The following is a 20474-nucleotide window of genomic DNA, read 5'->3' as shown; positions in this document are numbered from 1 at the left end:
GGCTGTCTGTGATCTCATAATGAGCCAAAAATCAATAAGTAAAAAGTGATGGACACAGTTAGCTCAGATGAGCTATTCAAAATCCAGTCCACCTTAAAACTCGGCAAGCTAACGGTAAACTCTGGTCTTCCGCTTTTTCTTGTGGTTTGAATTGACTGAAGTGTAACTTGAATTTAGAGGAGAGAACTTGTCCAGTTAGTCTTGTCTCTCCTGAACTGGTTCTTAGGATTCTGTGGTTCTTTCTCAACATGATAGGAATGCTAGTCCACACACTGCATATGCCACTGCATGTTTTGTTTGTTTGTTTTTTGTTTTTATATTTGAACATAGTTTTAATCATTAATGTGAAGAAAAGTATAGTTAGTTTATATACAGCTATAGAGTTTATCAAACTAATCTGGCTGTTATCATGTGACCTGCTCGTATTAATCTGGCTGTTATCATGTGACCTGCTCATATTCATCTGGCTGTTATCATGTGACCTGCTGTGCAGCACTTCAAAGCATTGCTGTTTTCAGACTGGTCTGTTACAGTATCGGATTGGTTTCCTTAAAGATTTTTCTCTCTACAGTATATCCGGTCCAGTCCGGTTCCCGTATGGTATCAGATCGAGCCTTCTCTAGTTTTTTTTTTCTGGCCTGCTTTCACGTTCTTGTGGATTCACCTCAAGGTCGACAAAGTCATAGAAATCCAAACGGATTTCCTGAACTCGCATATAATTTTTAGAGACCTATTTAAGGCAAGCAAAGAAATGTCACCCTGTGTGTGTCTGACATTTAATAGGTATCGGTGATGTGCTCTGCTTCGGACTCAACACCTCTGTTGTACATGCTGTGCATTAATATGAAACATGGTTTAACATTGGCCTCCATTATTTTAACCAAAACGTCACATGTTGGATTGTGTAAACGCTGCGATTCTTCAGAACACCTGGAGAACACTCAGGAACATTCGGAGAACACTGGAGATTGTGGCACTCAGTGTTGTTATGGCAAAAGCACACCTTGATGACAATGATGTGCAGTGTTGTCCATCTGAGATTTGGGTGTCTGAGCTGCTTAGCCGCCCCGTGTGCACAGGTCAGGGCCGATCCTCCTGGACCACAGCTGCTGACCGAGGCCCCAGTGAACAACACGGCCTTGTCCACGCAAAACCTGTGATGGCAAGAGCGGCTGGACCCAGAAAGGCTGCCCTGACTGACCTGTGCTTGGAGGTTTGTAAGCAGAACGGTGAAATGCTGCCGGTGTGAGACGGTCCGGCGTGTTTGTGGCTCCCCCCCAAGCTTGTGTTTTCTGCCCCCTCCCCTAGTGCTGAGCAGTGTGTGTAGCAGACACCATCCTGTAGGCCACTTACACAGTCACGCTGTAAACAAACTTAAGAGGATACCACAACAGCTATACCTGTCTACGGACAAACATCCCGAGTCCAGCAAAGTTAAACGAAATAGGGATTTGGTCAAATACTGAAGAGGATAAATGGAAACTAGCCGTTCCCATAAACAGGTTAGTCATGTGTGCTCTTAATTGGCAAAGCCAACCACATGAGCCCATGTGTCGTAGAGATAAAACACGTTTGCTGTGCCTCATGGATTTTCCCACGCACTGGAAGTGCAGTTATGACCCTATACTGCGCTGTGCAGTGGACCACCCCTCCCCCAGTGCACCTGGACCAGCCCGTGCAGGGCTTGAGTTCTCGTGTGCACTGCACTGGGACTGAGTGATACCAGGCAGATGTTTCTGTGATCTTTATCTCCACTTGTCCACATTTGTGTCCCCCCCCCCTCTTTCTTGTCTTGTCCCAGTGTTTTTCATCTGCATTTAGTTATCTGTAATAACCACAATGAATCTTTTTTAGATTCAGACTATTACAGCATGTTAGGAAATATTTTTGAGAGCAAACAAACCACATCAGAATCTGTTCCTTAGAAATGAGATCTTGAACTGGACTATTCAGGTAAAAAGACTCATGGTACGTAAACCATGTACGAATACTCCAGGGTTTCTACGGGTGCTTGAAATCCTTGAGAGTGCTTGAACAGTGCTCGAGTTTGACCTTGGACAAGGTGCCTGAACCCTGATCCTCCCACAACACACACACACACACACACACACACACACACAGCCTCTGTGCCTTTCTGCGCTAGTCATGTGCAGTGTCTTGTGCTAACATGCTGTTTTCAGGGCCAAGTGTGCTGTAGCATTGTGCGTGAAGGACGTCGTGTTTGTTGTTTTCCTTTCAGTTTCATTCAGTCCTGCTTGCCGACTCTGGAATGGACACGCTCTCTGTCGCCTCCTACTGGTGGTCTCCGCCTTAGTTTGGCAGGGGCGGCTGCACGTTGGACTCGGTTTGTCTCCAGAAAGCACTTAGCCAGTCATTGTTTCTCTTTATTGGTCTTCTGAAAGAGCTCTTAATGGGTCCAGCGCGGGGTGGAAGGGTAGGACGGATCCTGCCATCATCAGCCCGCTTGTGGCTTTTCCGACAGGCCGTGGCCACGCGTCTCAGCCCAGAGTTCAGAATCTGGCGACCGACTCGTCCGTCTCTCTCTGATCTGGGCTAGCTGGCCCTTTGCCCATCGTCACCCCACAAACCGCGGTGCCATCAGCTGGCGTGGCGCCCACATGGCAGCCTGGCTGTAGGATGGAGAAGTTGCCCTGTTCTTGCAGGCACCGTCGAGCAGAAGTCTCAAAGTTTGTCCTGACAGCAGGAGCTGACAAGACTGCAGCCTGCTTAAAAATAGTCAGACACGTCAGGCTGAGTTTAAAACATGTAGGCCAGGCTGCCTTGGGGAATGAAATTCTCCGTCACCTGCACAGGTAACTGAACAATCATTAAGCACTTTTTTTTTGGCCTTATTTGTAATTTCACCATCTAGCAGAGAGCACCGTTCGCCCACCGACGACTACCATCTCTCTTGCTACATGTGCTGGTCTTATGGATACAGATCAGTTATGTGACGGACTCGCTGTAATGAAGAGCCCAGCTGTGATGAGGTCATCACATCATCATCCTCATCGTCATCGCAGACACACTCACCCCTTTTGGTTTAAAACCTTTGAATCATTTGGGTCATTGTTTGAGTGTTTGACCTCCCTCTTCCTGTAAAGTAAAATGTAAGTTTTGTGAGGAAGAGTTTTTGTCTTTTATGCTCCCTTTGGAGATTAAGGGATTGCAGATGGGATTTTCTGAGACCCAGGGGACAACCAACCATTCCATGAACCCACACAAAAGTTTTAGTCTTTGTTTAACATTTACCTGTCCTGTGAAATAAAGTTCATACAAATACTTCTTACATCATTTTATTTCTAGTTGAAATTTTTTGTTAAAACTTGTACAACATAAACAAGGATGGTGTGCTGTGTAAATAAGTCAATTAGTTGTTCTTTTAACATGAAACACCAAGTTCATTTCCTGTCCTCTGGTTACAAATAGTGAACCATGTTGCTACTTAAGCCTTTGTGCAACGCAGAATACAGTCTTGGTCTCAGCTTGCATTCCTTAATTTCAGGTACTGAACAACATAAGAACCATATTAGTTGAGTTTTCCAAAACTACTGACAGCTTAGTGCAGACAGACAGAGCTGCTAGCACGCCACAGCTGATGTTTAGGACAGGAACCTGAAGTCTGCAAACCTGCTCCAAATAGAAGGAAGTCTTGCACAAGAGGAAGCGGCCCGAGCACCTCCCCCTCTCAGCCGCAGGGCACGCGAGCACGCCCGCACACGAGCTGCAGCTCTGAGATCAGGCAGGCGACGGCCTTCGTTAGCTCCCACAGGCCGACAGAATGTGGCTTGTCCTTGGCGGTGCGCGGAAAGAGTCTGATCCCAGGTCAGCTTTTTCACCGCAACTCGCAGCGAAGCAGAATTAGCTGCTCTCAGGTGGTTTATGGCGCCAATCAGGTTCCCGTCTTTCTTGGTCAGTGAAGTTCCGCTGAATCCAAATGTTAGCTGTAATCAGCCCTGTCTACTTAACTAGGCCAATTTTACACTTTGAAAGTAAAACTCCATTTGATGGAAAGAATCAGCTTGGTAGTTCCGCTGTGGGTGAGGTCTCCTTTACCGGCAACAATGTAGGTCTCTGAAAAATGGCACAGCTAACAGAACAAAAGCTCATAAATCTGACAGTTCCTAAAGAGCACTATTTAAACAGTAATAATTAAAATTATTTGTTGTTTAAACTCCACCACCACCAGTAGGAAGCCGTGCAACCACATAACAGCAAGTGATGGCAAACAAAAATGTTTTTATGTTCATGTTGGGAAAATTATAAAAGGAATATTAATAATGTTACAACGGACAAGAAGGTTGAAAATGACACAACCTCAGGCCTTCATGGGTTGAGTGTGTGTAACTTATGGCGGTATTTCATTTCCATGTCCCCCTCCCCCCGGGTGGAAGCCCACCTACATAAAATATCTTCCCGCATGCCTGACCACAACCGTCCCTAATATAACTGTCATCTGAAAATATTGCAAAATGTCCAGTGGAGGGATCTAATAGGAAATAAAGTAGGCAGGTCTGAGAATAATATTGACTTGTTTTTTTATTGAGATTTTTTTTAGAATAATTAAGGAGCTGTGTTGTATCTATAACGGAACAGACAGAAGGGACTCTTAGGAATTGAAAGGGGAAATGCTTTTTGGTGTCACTTGAGTGGTTGAATATTGATGTTCTTGGACATTTGTGGGCATTTACAAGTACCGTTTCCTCCATGACAGCACGATGGCTAAAGGTTTCATTATACCATTGAGGTTACTGATCATTCTCTTCTCCCTTTCTCTCTCTACTCCCTCTCTCTTCCTCTCTACTCCCCCCCCCCCTCTCTCTCTCTCTCCCACAGTGCAAGTTCCTCTGCAGGTCTGTGACCTCAGCTGAGCGGCTAGACGGGCTATCCCACCTGTCTCCTTCCTCTGCATGTCTTCTGGTGAGCATTATATACTCCATACTCCATACTCCAGGGGTGACGTGTGTGTAATCAGGAACCCCCATAGTGCTCTGTTGCACCTCCTTGTAGAGTCCTGAGATGGATAGAACTCGTGTAAAACTTCAAGCTGCTTAAACTGTGATGTATGTAATTGGGCGGACGCTTGGAGGTAAAGACTTTCTTACTGCCGCAGGGTGTGGAAGATGCGTCAGCTAGTGAGGTTTACTGTGTCCTGCTGGCATTTGTGGCCAAATCACAAAAGGAAACGTCAAGAAGGCACTTTGCATCTTAACAGTATCTTTAGTATCTTTATCTAGTTCTTGTTATCCCACATTTATGAAGCCTGTCGTTACGTTCCCTAGTCAGCTGTAGTAGAGATAACACCCTCAGAGGACGAGGACTGACCTGAACTCCCCCAAGACACAGTGCACAGTAACAATGGTATTTCATTCCCCTCAATATCATCAGCTCTCTGGAAGCACCGTGTCCTCATTTGCATGAGTAATGTGTAGAATACTGCACCTTTTACATATTTTATCTGGAGCGTCACGCTGATTTACCTTTAATCCTGCCGTTTTGCATGTCTTACAGATCACGTGCACTGACAACATAGTGAGGGTGATTTGTAAATGATGCTTCACATGCTACTTCGGTACACAGGGTGTTCTACCCATGTTTGTTAGCCTGTTCAGAGCAGATGGTTTAGGAACTTTGTTTGTTGAAGCATCTTTATGATCTAAAAATCTGTCTCATTAAGCTTGCATGGGTTTGAAATTAAAATAGTTCTTGCAGGACCAGTCTAATGTACACCCAACTCTTGCCCTAACTTAATTTGTTGGTAGTAATGGTGGTTTTCCCATTATTTGATCAGCTTTGGTTTTCTGTGGTCAAGGCTGACACAGCGCTACCTGGAGGCTTGATATGGTCTTACAGTCTGTGCTGGTCTCACTCTTTGCAGAACTGGAATAATTGCAATTAAGTCACTTGCATATCAATGAGAGTGTGCTTTGAGTCCACCACCACCATGTGCTTTGAGTCCACCACCATGTTTGTTAGCTGTTGTTTTTGACTCTTTGGAGTGGGGGTGTTTGATGGGGCCGTGTTGGTCTTTTCTTCTTGCTGGCTCTATTGAAGAAAGTTTCTCGCTTCCTCTGCCCTCCCGTCTTGATTGTTTCTCTCTGCCGGGCCTAAACAGCTTGGCTTGCACTTTTCTTTATTCGTCATGCTCCGAGATGTTCTACAGTTGTGAAACTGTGCCAGTATGGATGTGAGCGTCACTGTGTGGGATGTCGTAGACTTGAGGAACTTCACCACTGTAGCTTCCTGTTCTCCAACCGTCAATCATTATCCCAAGGGTCAAAGGTTACAGAAGGTAACCCACTGGGTAGCACCTGGCAGACATGTCTCGATCCCAGTGGCCTTGGGAATACATGATCGGATCCATATCAGTTGTGTCATTTGTTTCCCAGAGATGACATCAAAATGTTTCCCAAAGCTTGCCTGTCTTGAGTTTCACTGCAGCTCCTTAAAATAGCACCCCAGCCAAAAGTTAAGCAGGGCCGTTTCCACCTCAGGAGAAGAGAATCGAAGCTGTCGCTGCCGAAGTCTGTGCGCTACAAGCTTTGGCGTGTCCGCTGTCTGTTTAAACTGATTCGATTTGCCGTCTTTGCTAGCTACCTTGGTGCACATATTTGGTCTTGTGTTTGGAAGGTGCTCTCCTGGAGCGCTGGTCGTGTCGGAGCAGGAACCCTCTCTGTCTGCCTGTCATGTTTTATGTGAGCAAGAGTTTATTGGCTCAGGATCAAGGCCGCGCCCCCTCTGCATAAAAGAGATGTTTAGCTGTTCCTATAACAACGTGGTGGTAAGATGTTCCTGTGCGGGTGCTGGTGACCAGTTGATACGGTTCTGTTTTTTGTTAGTTCATTTTGTTTTCCCCTTATGAGCTGTTGGGTAATATGTTCACTAGCTGAAGCAACGAAACACAAACATATGTGAAGTACCATATTTTGGTGCGTAGCTTCTAAGGGCCTGCGACTGATGTTTTGACACCCAGCATCTCCAGACTGTTTTAAGGTGTAGTCGAAAGCCCGCTTGAGTGAGGTAAGGCACAGTGGGTGGAGTTTTTGCCTGCATGCTGTGATTAGCTGACAGAAGGAGACAGGCTGTCAGTGTCTATCAGCAAATGCCAATGCAGCAGGAAGCACTATGACTGGTTTTCAAACTTTAGAACTTATGCACTACAGGGAAGTTTGTGCTCATTCATTTACAATAATATCTAGTCCTGACCGATACATTGTATTTTTATTATCATTGCGATATGAACACATGCAATAAATACATCGATAAACAAGACCCAATGAATATGAAGTACATGCATGTGTGTGTTATATAAAAATAAATAAATACAAATTTTCTTATTTTACCTATGGGATGAAACATTCACTTCATTTTGCCAATCATATTAAAGCCCCAGCTTGCGTTTAGTGCTTAAATATTTGGCAATTTAACGCAAGTCATCATTGTAGCATTGAACAATGTCATTGTACCTCACGTTTTCTTTATATTGTGCAGGCCTAGTTAAATTCATTCACGCCAATCATAGTAGCTCCACTGGTTGGCATGTCGACTAGTGCTGATGTCTGTTTGGCGTGTGTGTGAGTGTGTGTAGACAGTACAGGACTACACCACACAGCCTGGTAGAAAGGATGAACACTGTCTCAGAATTCGAGTCATATTTTAAGTTGCTTAATTTGAGGATTCATGCACAGACATAGTTTAATCTGAACTTGCTACATGGTTTGTGAGCGTGTAAGCTGCCAGACCCCATTCGTTCTTCTGGATTAGCACAGGAGGTTTAGGGCCAGGGCCCCTGGAACACTGTACATGGTGTGCACAGAGCTAGAACTGTTATTTCAACCTGCGAGTCGACCACCTAGCGGAGTGTGGTAGCGTAGTAACGTTGGCACCTTAGAAGCAGGGCAGTGGCGCCCCCACCTGGTCGTGTAGTGTATTGTTCGTTTTCGCAGAGCACACTTAGAATGTCATTTCTTGACATTTTCTCCACCCATTTGCAAAAGTGGCCTAACTGATTTTCATATTTATTTATTTATTTATTTATTCACTTGTAATTGTACATAGACATTGGGGTAATAGCTGTAGCAGAAGTAAGCACAGCTGAGTGAGGTTAAAGTTACAGGTAGAGACACTGTCACATTTGGGGGTCTTGCAACATACTTCATGAAACTTTCTAAAACTTAGATTGCTTAACACGCCACATTTTTACCAGTAGTGCAAATACTACTACTACAAAGAAAATGTTTTAAATGAAACTTCACGGCACTGCATAGAAATTTGCGGTCTAGTGCTGTCCCCTATAGTTCTAGATGTTTACGTAATAAAATAGAGTAGTGAAAAAGAGTAGGGGAATATTAAAGTATAGACTGCATACTGGGGCGGACAGTAAGACAGGGACGTCCGTTTGGAGATCAGTTCTCTAATGGCCCAGAAGCAGTAGCTGCTTAAGTGCTTTGATGGACAGGTGTACATGGACCAATAGGACGATCCAGAGGAGGAGGAGGCGGAGACGTGGGTGAGACGTGTCTCTGATGATGTCCTGGCAGAGACACCACATGCTGGAGATGTCTCCCAGTGCTGATGGCTGTGGGCTGATGATCTTCCGGCCTGAATTGCTGACTTTCTCTTCTTGTGAGCTGTCCAGCAGTTGTTGGATGACACAGAGACGCTGTAGATGAGTTTGCTATTTGTGAAGGATGATGTAACCCCTTCTGAAACTTTTTCGCCTGGCAAGTGGTATTGATGGTCTGTGTGAGATGGTCCAACGCACTTAATGTTGGTCCAGGGTCTGTGGGGGAGCTTTAGTCTGCATAAGGACCAGCCTCTCAGTGTACGAATGCCACTGGACTGAAGTCCAGGATTTTCCGGACTTCAGGACAATCGGCGACAAGGACAATCGTACTGCTACTGATTAAAAGAGAAAGAAATATTGATATATATTAAGTGTGCTATTTTCTTAGAGCTATTTTGTGTGTCAGAAACTGACTCAGATTCTCACATTTATACCATAGTACAGTATATTTTGGTTTTAATGAATGTCTTGTAAATATTTGGTTCTGTTAATCATGGGCTTGTGAGCGTTATGTAAGCTGTAGGTTGAGGAAGTGGTTCAGTCTTGGACTTTTCTGTTTTATTAACAGTTTTTCCTGTCCAGCACATTTTAATCAACAGATGGCGCCATTCACCTAATTATGAGCCGCTGTTCGTGCGGCTCTGAGCTGTCTGCACCATTTTCTAAAGTATACTAATAAACTTGCATTTAATAATGAGATCTACAAAGTGTCAGGCGGACTCCATGTAAATACTATCCACTAGCAGAAAATAAATGGATTTATTTTTTGTTGTGCAGCTCTCTGCCGATATAACTAATGCTCTGAACTTGTGTGTCTTGTTAGAAATATTAACGTTCAATTTGGCAACATGTGTAACTTAAACCATAAATGAAAGTCTATGAGGGTTGTGTTGATTTCTGAGTGTGTCCTACAGGAAGCTGGTGTGGAATGTGCGCGTTCGGCGTCTCGTGCCCCGGGGTGTAGTTCCACAGCCCAGAGTGATGCGCGAGCCTGATAGCTGCACGTGCCTCCGCGCGCTGCAGGGAGGGCAGCGGTTATTTAAACATCAAGTGGGTTTTTGCTTCCTTTTCGTTGTGCGTGTCACACGTTTAAGGTCTGCACATTTAGCCCAGAGCGCTACACGCCATCAGCCCTGAGTCCTCTAAGCTCATAATAAAAACGCCTCTAATAAAATGTGAAGGTCTAAAAACAGTTTGAGCTGGAACACTCCATGCTGTTCTTTCGCATTTCCACACACCTGACTCGGTCCATCAGTACCATCCCACAGCAGTGTGGACATTGCAGTGCTGCGACATTTAAAGAGTTTGAAACCGCCTGGTTGAAATACAGACTTCGTAACGACTCTCCTTTTGACCTCTAGAACTTTGTGTTTGCGGCGACTAAAGGGAGTGGCGCCGAGTAGGTGTCATGTCGAGCACGGCCACCAGAGTGTGCTCTATGCATTGGGAATGTCTCCGCTACGCGTGCTAAGCGCAGCGGTGGAGCCCCTCTGATGGTGCCCCACCCATAACGCAGCGCGCGCATCACCACGAGGGTCTGTCTGCTCTCTCTGCAGAGTGAAGTGTGTGTGCGTCAGCATACGAGGCCAAATTGGTCAAGGAGTCAGTTTTTAATTTTTTTGGGTGGTTCTGCCAGTAAGGTGTGTTTGTGTGTGTGTGTGTGTGTGCGCGCGCGTGTGTGAGGGCCACAGCCCCGCCTTAATCCATATGCAGAGGTTGACCTCGCCTAGCCGCAGTGTCGCCATGGCCACAGGTCCCATCAGCGGGAGGGCGTGTCGCCCAGCGCTGCTTTAAGGTTACCTAGAGACCGCAGAACCGCGTCACTTCTGTTTCCACGGTCGCATCTTCAGGATTCACGCCTGAATTCAGAGGACCCCGGTCCTGTTGCTAAGCGCGCAGTTCCCTGCACTCCAGTCTTGCGTAACTGGCATTAGCCGGTCTGAAGCTAAAAGATGCCCAGGGCAGGACGCACACGCTGGGGGTGTGAGGCAGGTGAGGGGGGGTGTGAGGCAGGTGAGGGGGGGTGTGAGGCAGGTGAGGGGGGGGTGTGAGGCAGATGAGGGGGGGTGTGAGGCAGGTGAGGGGGGGTGTGTTGAGGAAAGCGACTCCGAGTCGGTACCACACGTCTGCCTCCAACATCCCTCTCTGACACTTCAGAAAAGGTGCCCTGCCTTTGGCTTGCTATCTGGTTGCCATGGTTACCGTGGTGCAAGGTACAGCCTGGGCTAAAAGGTCCTATTGTAGTAGAGATTATCTAAAATCCTGCTCCGAGACCTGCCTATTAAATCACTGGCCACGCACCACCCCCCCGCCCACACTTCCATGGCCATGCTTTATAATTTAAAAATTAATAAATGAATGCTTCGCGTTTGATTCAATTTTTTTAGACACTGCCGTGAGGAGTCAAAGGTTTATGTAGGTGGAAAATTACACTGTTAGATTGACTGTGATATAATGGATCATGATTCTGATTGAATGTAGTTTAGTGATTTTTAAATCCCTTCATATTCTATCGTTTCTTTTTTTTTTCCTCCTTTGGCTGACAGCGCCAAACCCAGACATCCCACAAACCTGGTGCATTTCCTGATTGCACAATCCACAGTTTTGATGTTTAAGTGTTTTGAAGGAGCCATTTAGTTTGTTGTGTGCATTTGTGGGAGGGGTCGTGAGTCAGATTTAAATATTGCCCTTTACCCATAACACAATATCTCCCCTCCAGGCCCCAAACATCTCCAGCTGGGTGGGGTCATACGGTTTATGGGTCCCACCCACCACACAACCCCCAAGGCTAACTTCCTCTCCACACTGGGATCAAAGGGTCACACACCCCCCCATTTTCCGCCCGTTAGACTGGGTGATGGTCCACAGGGGTGCGGCTGGGGCGCGTGTGCACCGCTCATCTAATACGATATGGCGGTGCACGACAAGAAATCTGGGTCACGGCACCAGCTGCCCTGCACCAGTGCTGCTGACCTGGAGACTGTGCAGCCCAGGCAGAGACGCATGCAGCCTAGCACACACGGGCCCGGGGACGGCGGGGACGGCGGGGACGGCGGGGACGGCGGGGACGGCGGGGACGGCTGACTGTGGAAGACCCGTGTCCTGGGCTTCACTTCAACTCGCTGCACTCGTTCTCTTCTCTCCTTCCCGCTGTGGTGAACCCCCGATGATGCAGCCTGACTTCACACCTGCAAACCCGCACAGGCCCCGCCCCCTTAGCCCCAGCCACCCAATCTCCTTGCAGTGGGTCAGTTGGCCATGCACCAGAGGGGCGGGCCTCTTTACTGCCCTGCAGAACAGGGCGGGGCAGCAGACGATTACGTGTGTGTGTGTGCTGTGTGTGTGTGACTGTAGCGTTTTCCTTCACACACCGCTCGAAGCAGTTTAGCTGAGTGGCCTCGAGAGGAAAGAGGGCTAACGCAGACAGCTGGTCTTGAGCAGCCAGAGGGGAGAATGTGGTGACGGTACATATGCCAGAGAACGCAGACGGTGCTCACGCCGGTGTTAAAGTAAACAAACGCATGCTCGGCTGCAGCGGGCTCTGGCTGCGGTTCCGTGTTCTGAAATCTGAAAGGCGATCCGAGGAAACATTTCACTTTGGCCGGACTCGGCCACACCTCACTGGAGTGCGCCAAGGGCCCGCGGGCCAAACGGGTCCCGTGTGATTGAGATCTGGTCAGTGGGGGCGGTGTTCCTCCTGGCACTGGGCCACCCTTCCTGTGGTCCAGGCCCGTGGGACCCGGGTGTGAACTGGAAGGATGGGGAAGGTGCCCCATATGGCTGTGCAGCAAACCCTTAGCAAGCATTGACTTCAACACAGGGTTCAAACGGCTGCTAAAACACACCTGTTTTATCATCGTAGTATTCGCATATTCAGTGTGTAAGAAATTTATTCACACACACACACACACACACACTCACTCACTCACACTCTCTCTCTCTCTCTCTCTCTCTCTCTCTCTCTCTCTCTCTCTCTCTCTCTCCCCTCCATCACTGACTCTCTCTCCACCCTCTATCCCATCCCCCTTTCTCCTACACCCTCTCCATCTCCTGCACACTGTCAGCAGAGTACTCAAATCCTCCACAGCCCGAACCATGTGACTGAGGGAGGAGGTGGAGGCAGGGTGGTTTCTGGCTTCCCCCTCCTCCCACGCCCGCTGCCTCTCTGGCGGGGAGCGGGCGTAGTAAGGCCAGGCACGTGCTCCCCCATGCTGCACCGCACACCCACCCGCTGTATTAAAGAAGAGAACGACACCGTTCCTGGATGGAGAGTGTGCAGACGCCCTGCGTGTGCGGTACAGTCTGAGAGCGTACTGCTTACCAGCGCTACCAGAGTCACTACGAGGGAAACGCTCTGGACATTTTTTGTTCTTTCTCTCTCTTTCAACAATATCCTTCATTTTTAAACATGATCTCACTGTTAGACTTTGATGTAGAAATGCGATTGTAAACGCTTAGGGGGGAGTAGCTGTGATATATGGTGCCGTGACCCGCTGTGTGTTGTGCTGGGTTTTTTTTTATTTCCCTTCTGCATCTTGACCTGAATTAGGTAAGTAGGTCAGCCGATGCGGTTCGTCTCTGCAGTGCTAATCTGCTAGTCGCGCTAGAATGTGGGATGTTCCAGACTCCAGGATCCGTCTCCTTAACGCTGTTCTGTTAGGTCGGACTTTTTGGTGCATTACCTCATCGTCATTCATGTATTCACACGGAGGCTTTCAACTCGTACTACTGCCTCAGCTAACCCCTCCCCCCTCCAAGAGCTCTGCTCTCATTGGCTCTTAGCTTGGCTTCAGCCGCACCAGCTTTTTTGGGCACCATGGATACAGAGGAATGTAGGGGAGCCCGGCCTCAACCAATCAGAGTGCAGGAACGAATTTGCCCTGCGGCCTCGGATGATCCACCCACCTCCAACCCCCCCCCCCGTTCCCTGCCATCACTTCTGTGCCTTGGCATGCGATCTCTCATCCGGGAGGGGCAGGGGTACCGAAGATCCAGCAGCCCCACTTCAGGTGCTCCCTCAGCGGGTCAGAACTCGTGCAGAGAGTCCCTGCACCCTCGGGGACCACCATGAAATGGGCTTACAGTCACAGCACATCAGCCTTAAAATGCCCCGCGACCCTAAAGCCGCGGTGTCCGCAGGCGGAGGGCGTGCTGGCCACACCGCGGGTCAAACGTCCCACTGATCCTCCCGCTGCTTTCATGTTTCCTCACACCAACCACACACTGTCTGTTTTTTTTACACTCTCAACACACTGCTGACATCAGTCCTTTACTTTCTTAAATACGCTTCTGTCTGCTTTAAAAAGCCAAAACCTGGTAAACACTTTCAAAATCTGCAACCATATGGCATGTGGCTTTGCATGTATAGAGCCTAGAGGGCTTACTTGGTCTGGTTCTGTATCTGTGGTAATGCTTTGTTCTGTAGCACTGGTGCTGTGACCGCCGGGTTTGTAGAGTGACTGTGTCCTTGGTGTGACCTTGTTGCAGTGTAAGTGGGATGGGGGGCGGGGTTTGGGCGAAGGGGGGGGTGTGGGGGTGTGGCCCAGGAGCCTGCTCACCGTCCAGCTGCACCCCCCCCCCCCCCTCCATCTATGAGCAGCTCATGCCCCCCCCCCCCCCCGTGAAGCAGCAGGCAGTAGTGAACACTGCAGCACGCACACTCTGTCACACCTTACACACCTTACTCCCATTTTCATGCCATATTAAGTTCACCGATGTTTTGCTCTCTGAATGAGTATTCCACACCATGTCATGATCTCTCTTCCCCCTGATCTATGCCAGTCTCTATTATCAAGCCTGTGCAAGACACTCTAGATTGTATGGGTCAAAGACGTGCTGGGGAGTCTTTCCGCTGAGCTATGAATGACTTGTCCCCTCCATGACTGAGCTAAAGGTTAAAGTTTCCCAAGGCAGTGCAATTAAAGTGCTGTAAATTGCTCAGTCTGAAATGATATTCTCTGTCCCGGCTCGTGAGTCACAGAATCTAAAGTGGTCTCGTTACTCTTGAGCCTCAGGAAAGGCGAATGATCTCTAACCCAGGGTTTGGGTTTGGGAATAAATATTGAGATTCTGCTCAGAGGGGAGCTGACCACACCTTTCACTCTTTAAGATTTAGACTCTGATTCTGCGTGTGTGTGTGTGTGTGAGAGTGTGTGTGTGTGTGTGAGAGTGTGTGTGTGTGTGTGAGAGAGTGTGTGTGTGTGTGAGTGTGTGTGTGTTTGTGTGTGTGTGTGTGTGAGAGAACAGTCTAGCTGCATCCATGCAGAACAGTGAGAGTTTTGCTTCTGTTCACGGACGGCAGTGTGTCAGAGAATTCTGCACCATGGCATTCTGGGTCTCTACGTTTGTTCAAGGTTTGATATGTTTTTCTCTCAGCAGCTTGTCCTCGTGGTGCATGTGGCTGAAGACTATGGTTACACACACACACACACACACACACACACACACACACACACACATACGCACACGCCACACCCCCCAAAAATAAACCATACGAATATTGTTGTGCCTTCTGTTTAGAGTAACGTTCTAGGCTGTGTTTTGTGTACATCAAAAAGAGCATCTCCGTTTACCTGTGTTACATGTGTAATCTGTTACCTGTGTAAGAATGTACAGTCACACACATTCAACACGTCGTTCCAACCATACAGCTGTTATTCCGTAACACACACTCACACACCTGCACACCAGGTCAAGATGGCCGCCCGTGTGACCTACAGTAGCCGCTCCGACCCCCAGCCAGAGGCACGGGCATTGTGGGTAGTGTTCCCCCATAAGTCCTAGTGTCACTTCCGTTCCTGTGTTCTTCCGCTCCCTCATTCTCTGGGCAGACGTCGTGTCTCCTGTGGCGAGACGCTGGGAGGTGGTTGTCTCCAGCCTGAGGGGCTGCACACTGCTCTGCGCTGCGTGCCACCAATGTGATTTGTTGCAAACATTTTCCATGGATTCAAATCGCAACCCCCCCCCCCCCCCCCCCCGTCCCCAGTGCCCCCCAAACATAAACTAATCTGTCTCAGGCTGTCTGAACTCCTTCCTTCATCTCCTTCAGGTGCTTGTGACATCTTTTCTCTTGCCGTCACTCAGCGGTGCACGTGTCTTTTGTTACACGGAGTCCCGCTAAGTAGTCGTTCGCGTCTCGTAGAGCCGGTCCCGAATGTCCCGCGCCTGCCTGCATCTGCCCTGTCAAAGCACGATGTCTGAGCTAAACGGAAAGCGCTGCGCTTGCCGTCGTACCCGCCCGTGTCTGACACGAGCCCTCGGAGTCTCTGAGCCCCCCCCACCGACCTGACGCAGAAGGTGATGACAACGCTCCCACTATCAGTGTGGGAACGTCCTCTGGTGAGGTGTACGTGGTCTGATTAGGCCCGTCTCCGTCTGGCTCTCACAGCCTCTCTGTCTTCCTGTCTGCCAGGTGGAGGCTTCTGTACCAGTTGTGGTTCCAACCCCACCACCTCCACCAGTTTGCCACCTACAGAGAAAGGCAAATTCTCAGCAGCCCCTGGGAAGATGATGCGTGTGGGGTTGCAGTGTACGCTGGGTGGGGGGGGGGGGGGGGGGGGGTGTTCTGTTCTGTTCATGTTTCACTGGCCATGGTGGGATGGGGAGGAGAGGCTGAGGGTGTCAGCAGGTTGTGGAAGGTGCTCCATCTCCTCCCCAGGTGCATTCACACCCCCCCCCCCCCCCCCCCCCCCAACTTTCTAAGAACCAACTGACAGGTTCCTCCAACTGTAGAATGTATAAGATTCTCAGCCTGTCAAATGTGGCATGGTGTAGTTTGTAGCTTGATCCTCACATCAGTCTGTATTCACTGGATTTCATCTAGTGGGATTTGCACCTTTCAAACAATACAGAATCTCTTTGCTGGCCTGGAGGCTTCCGATACGCCATCCGAATGAGGGCTTCTGATGCAGGGCCCGGTTCCTTTCAGCGCCAGGCTCGGAGAGTAGAGGGATTTGGAGGGCCGGGTTCTGTGAAGGTCACGTGTTTTTATTACCTAAATCCTGACAGTGGAACCCTGGGCCCCTCAACAGGCAGCCATGCTAAAGCTGCAGACAGACACGCATGGCTGGCATAGGGGCAGCACAGCGCAAGAATTCCCGTAATTGTGTGTGTGTGTGTGTGTGTGTGTGTGTGTGTGTGTGTGTGTGTGTGTGTGTGTGTGTGTGGCAAGGGTTGTGGTCGGGGGTGGCGATGTAATGACATCTGGTAGGGAAGGCATGTGCAGGAAAACCACACAGCCTGTGTGCAGAGGGGCGGGGTTTGCAGAGGGCTGGGGATTGCTGAGGGGCGGGGTTTGCAGAGGGCTGGGGATTGCTGAGGGGCGGGGTTTGCAGAGGGCTGGGGATTGCTGAGGGGCGGGGTTTGCTGAGCGAGCTGGTGGCCTTTGGCGGGTTGACTGGGCTTGGGGGGATTGGGCTAGCAAATCTAGATACCTGGGTGACTGTGAAAAACCACGATCCAGTGGACAACAGAAATCAACAGGACATTTTTAAATATACACCTCATTCATCCGATTCTTCAGTCAGTTCCACATTCCTGCCAGCATTAGTCTTTGTCTCTCGCTGTCTCTCGCTGTCTCGGAGTCTCTGACTCTCACACACGCAGACTGTACGTTCTCCTCAACGTCCCGGTGAAATGCTCCCCCTCACTCTCCTCAGGTACCTGGTCATGGGGAACCTCCTGAAAGTGTTGACGTGTACAGACCTGGATGAGGAGCCCAATTTCTTCCTCGACTTTGAAAGTGAGATTTTACACTCTTATAAAAGTTATTACATGTCTGTTTAAACCAGAAATAAAGGAGATTGAGTTCTGTTATTTGTGCTTATTTATGTTGTAAATAAAATGTGCTCAGCATGCTTAATAATGGCAATTGGTTATTAATTGATTTTATTCATATTTTTTATTTTCATCAACACGTATACCTTGATCGTGGAAAAAAAATTCACCATACCACCTGGTTTATAATTAACAACAAACACATGCACAAAATATCATATCCCCCGTAGTAACCGTCTGTTTTAGAGGACACAGAAAGGAGCTTTGTGGGTCATTCATGAATCTTGTGGTTGTAGTTGCCTGTAAGACCAACTCTAGTAGTATCTGACTCTTTACATTTGTAGTACAAGTTTATTACCACAATCCTGATGCCTGTGTGTGGGGAACAGGCCAGCTGCTGACCTTTGACCCGGGTTGCCACGGCTCTGCCCGGGTTGGCCTAGTTCCTATTTGCGGTCACACTTTCATCAAACGAGCAGGAGAGCACTAACAGCAGGGGAAGTGTTTCCAGAGACCTCGCCGTGGTTGACGGCCGGCGTGGCCTGGAGTCAGCGGCAGGGGCGTCTCCTCACGCAGGCAGCTTCACACATCAGGTTTACCGCTGCGCTAGCGAGGCCCAGATCGACTACTGCAGTCTGAGTCTCACGTGCGTGCATTAGCCAGTCACGTGTGTCCTCCGGCCGCTGGTGCGTCTGCACAAACCGGGCCTGTTCGTCACGACGTCTAACCCTCCGGCGCTTTGGCGAGCAGAGCTGGCGTGTCTGGGGCTCATGACACTCCCGCCACCCCCCCCCCCCCCCCCCCCCCACCCCACCCCACGCGGCTGCTTTTAGCCTGTGACACTGGAGGGTTGCCACAGCGAAGCACAGCCAAGGAGCGTCACGTGACCACAGCGCTCCCTGTGTTGGGGACACATACGTGACAGAGCGTGACCGGCAGCTGTGTGCTTGCTTGCTTGACACAGATGCACAGCCTACAGAGGCGGAGCGGGACACCTGGGAAGAAGTGGACGTTGTCCTGAAGGATGCGCGGGACGTCCTCGACGAGCTTCAGGCCTATAAAGGAGCAACGCAGGAGATAAGAGAGGTGCACACACACACACACACACACACACACACACACACACACACACACACACACTGGAAATAAAAACAGCACATAGGAAATATTCCCAACCAACACATGCTTAGGTGTGTACAGGCCCGAGTGACCCCAACTCGCTTTTGAACTCAGATATTACGTTATTATATTTTAGAATTATACAGAAATACGCAGGACCAAGTGAACAGGCCATGTGGGGAAGGCTTGAAATTCGGTTTTCTGTTTTGTTCTTGCCTCACTCGCTTAATGTGTCAATGTGAGTGATGCTCATATTTCCGTGGTTACCGTTGCTATACCGACACAGTTGCCATGGTGTGCCAGCATTGCCATTGCGTTTACTGGTGAATAGATGAATGTAGCCTTTTATTACTTCTTTCAATTCTCGTTCTCACTCCATTCATCTTCAGTGGAGAAAACATCAAATGCTGCTCATAATTTATGTGGACTGGGAATGAAACTGCACACTGAGCGTTTATTTCATTTATTTAGTTATTTAGATTATTATTTTGTAATCATAAGTTAAATGGAAGTTGTGTGTGTCCCTAACTATAGTATAACTCGACTGAAACATCACGTAGAACCTTGTAGCACATCATAGGATGAAGTGTGTGGTACCACACTGCATGTGTCCCGCTCCTGTCTGGAGGGGCGGGTCTGTGCAGCCCAGCTGGGCCGTGTAGTCACCATGGCCTCCCCCCTCCCCCCCCAGGCCATCCAGAACCCCAGCGACGAGGGTCTACAGGAGCAGGCGTGGAGCGCTGTGCTGCCCCTCGTGGGCAAACTCAGAACCTTCTACCAGTTCTCCCAGAGATTAGGTAAGATCTCCTGTCCCGCGGCCTGGCAGGTAGTCGCTGCGGGACAGAACCGACCCGCACTGGCTCTCCTCCCTTCTGCCACCATCTTCCTTTCTGCCTCTGTGAGCCTTTGTAGTTTTTCCACACATCTCGTATGTTGAAGTGTGAACATTTTGGCAAACACAGTCGCACAAATCCTGCCCTGATGTGCTGGCAAGCACATGCACGCGTGCGCACACACACACACACACACACACACACACACACACACACACACGAGCACACAGCTGACGGTGTTGCAGCTGCGCTGTAGATATTGTTATGGCTGTTTTTTGCATTGTTTATAAGTTGTACATTAAATTATTTTAAGGAAACTTGCTTCAGGAAGTACTTGGTGATAATTTTGGATCTGTAGTTTTGACCTTAAACTGACAGAGGGGATAATGGCAGTGACCTAGAAACGGAGACACAGCAACCAGCAGCGATTTTCTCCCCGAACCTCTGCTGCTCGGACGTGATTGGGTTAGTGATGTGGTCAGGTTGTCGGAGAGCAGGAGAATAGAGTGGGACAGACACTTGGGGTCAGAGGTCAGGCCTTGTTCTAAATCCCCCTCTGACCTTAACCTCTTAATTCCCTTTGAGCGCGTTGGAGCATCTTGGAGCAGGCGGCCCGTGCAGTAACCTTGCAGAGTAGGTCAGAGCGCTTTGCCGCCGGGACGGACCGATTGGGTCGCATGACGACCCTCCTGAGGCGGGCCTCTCTCTCCCTGGGACCTGTGGGGCAGGAGTTGAAGTCGGTGACTGTTCAAAGCTTCAGCTTTGATAAAAACGAGTATATAGATGAAAAGATGAAACGTTTCAGAGAAAGCATCGTTGCTAAATCACGCCACGCTGCCGTTTTGCTCTGTGCGTGTGTACGTCCCACGTGGAGTGACTCTCCTCCCTCTCCAGCCATCCAGAGGTTCTCATCAGCTTTGGTGGTGTCGCCCGGCCCACTCCCCCTGCTCCTTAAAGAGACGCCCGCTCCACCTGCCCCTCCGTCCCTGCCCGAGGGTGGAGGAAAGTGCACCTCCACGCTCATTTCCATGGCCGCCGCCCCCTCCCTGCCACGACGTCGGCAGCAGATGGAGGTCGTTAGCGTGAGGCGAACAGGCGCAATTTGCCAGCCATACCGCTTCTCCTCGGATCAGTGGCCTGGCCACATCCCCCACTCTCTCCTTCCTTCTCTGGCTGAGATT

General features: G+C 49.2%; 1 protein-coding gene across 1 annotated transcript in view; it reads left to right on the top strand.

The window, feature by feature from the left end:
- Nucleotides 1-20474, top strand: part of fam49bb (family with sequence similarity 49 member Bb) — a 33611-nt gene that overhangs the window by 5435 nt on the left and 7702 nt on the right. Inside the window, exons 3-6 of the mRNA XM_077012254.1 lie at nt 4837-4920; nt 17224-17306; nt 18306-18427; nt 19152-19257. Of these exons, the coding sequence (XP_076868369.1) occupies nt 17234-17306; nt 18306-18427; nt 19152-19257 (301 nt within the window). The 5' untranslated portion in view covers nt 4837-4920; nt 17224-17233. The remainder of the gene's footprint in view (nt 1-4836; nt 4921-17223; nt 17307-18305; nt 18428-19151; nt 19258-20474) is intronic.

This window comes from Brachyhypopomus gauderio, chromosome 7 (assembly GCF_052324685.1).
Source record: "Brachyhypopomus gauderio isolate BG-103 chromosome 7, BGAUD_0.2, whole genome shotgun sequence".
NCBI lineage: Eukaryota > Metazoa > Chordata > Actinopteri > Gymnotiformes > Hypopomidae > Brachyhypopomus > Brachyhypopomus gauderio.
Note: the sequence above shows the minus strand (reverse complement) of the source record. Positions and strands in the feature narration are given on the sequence as shown.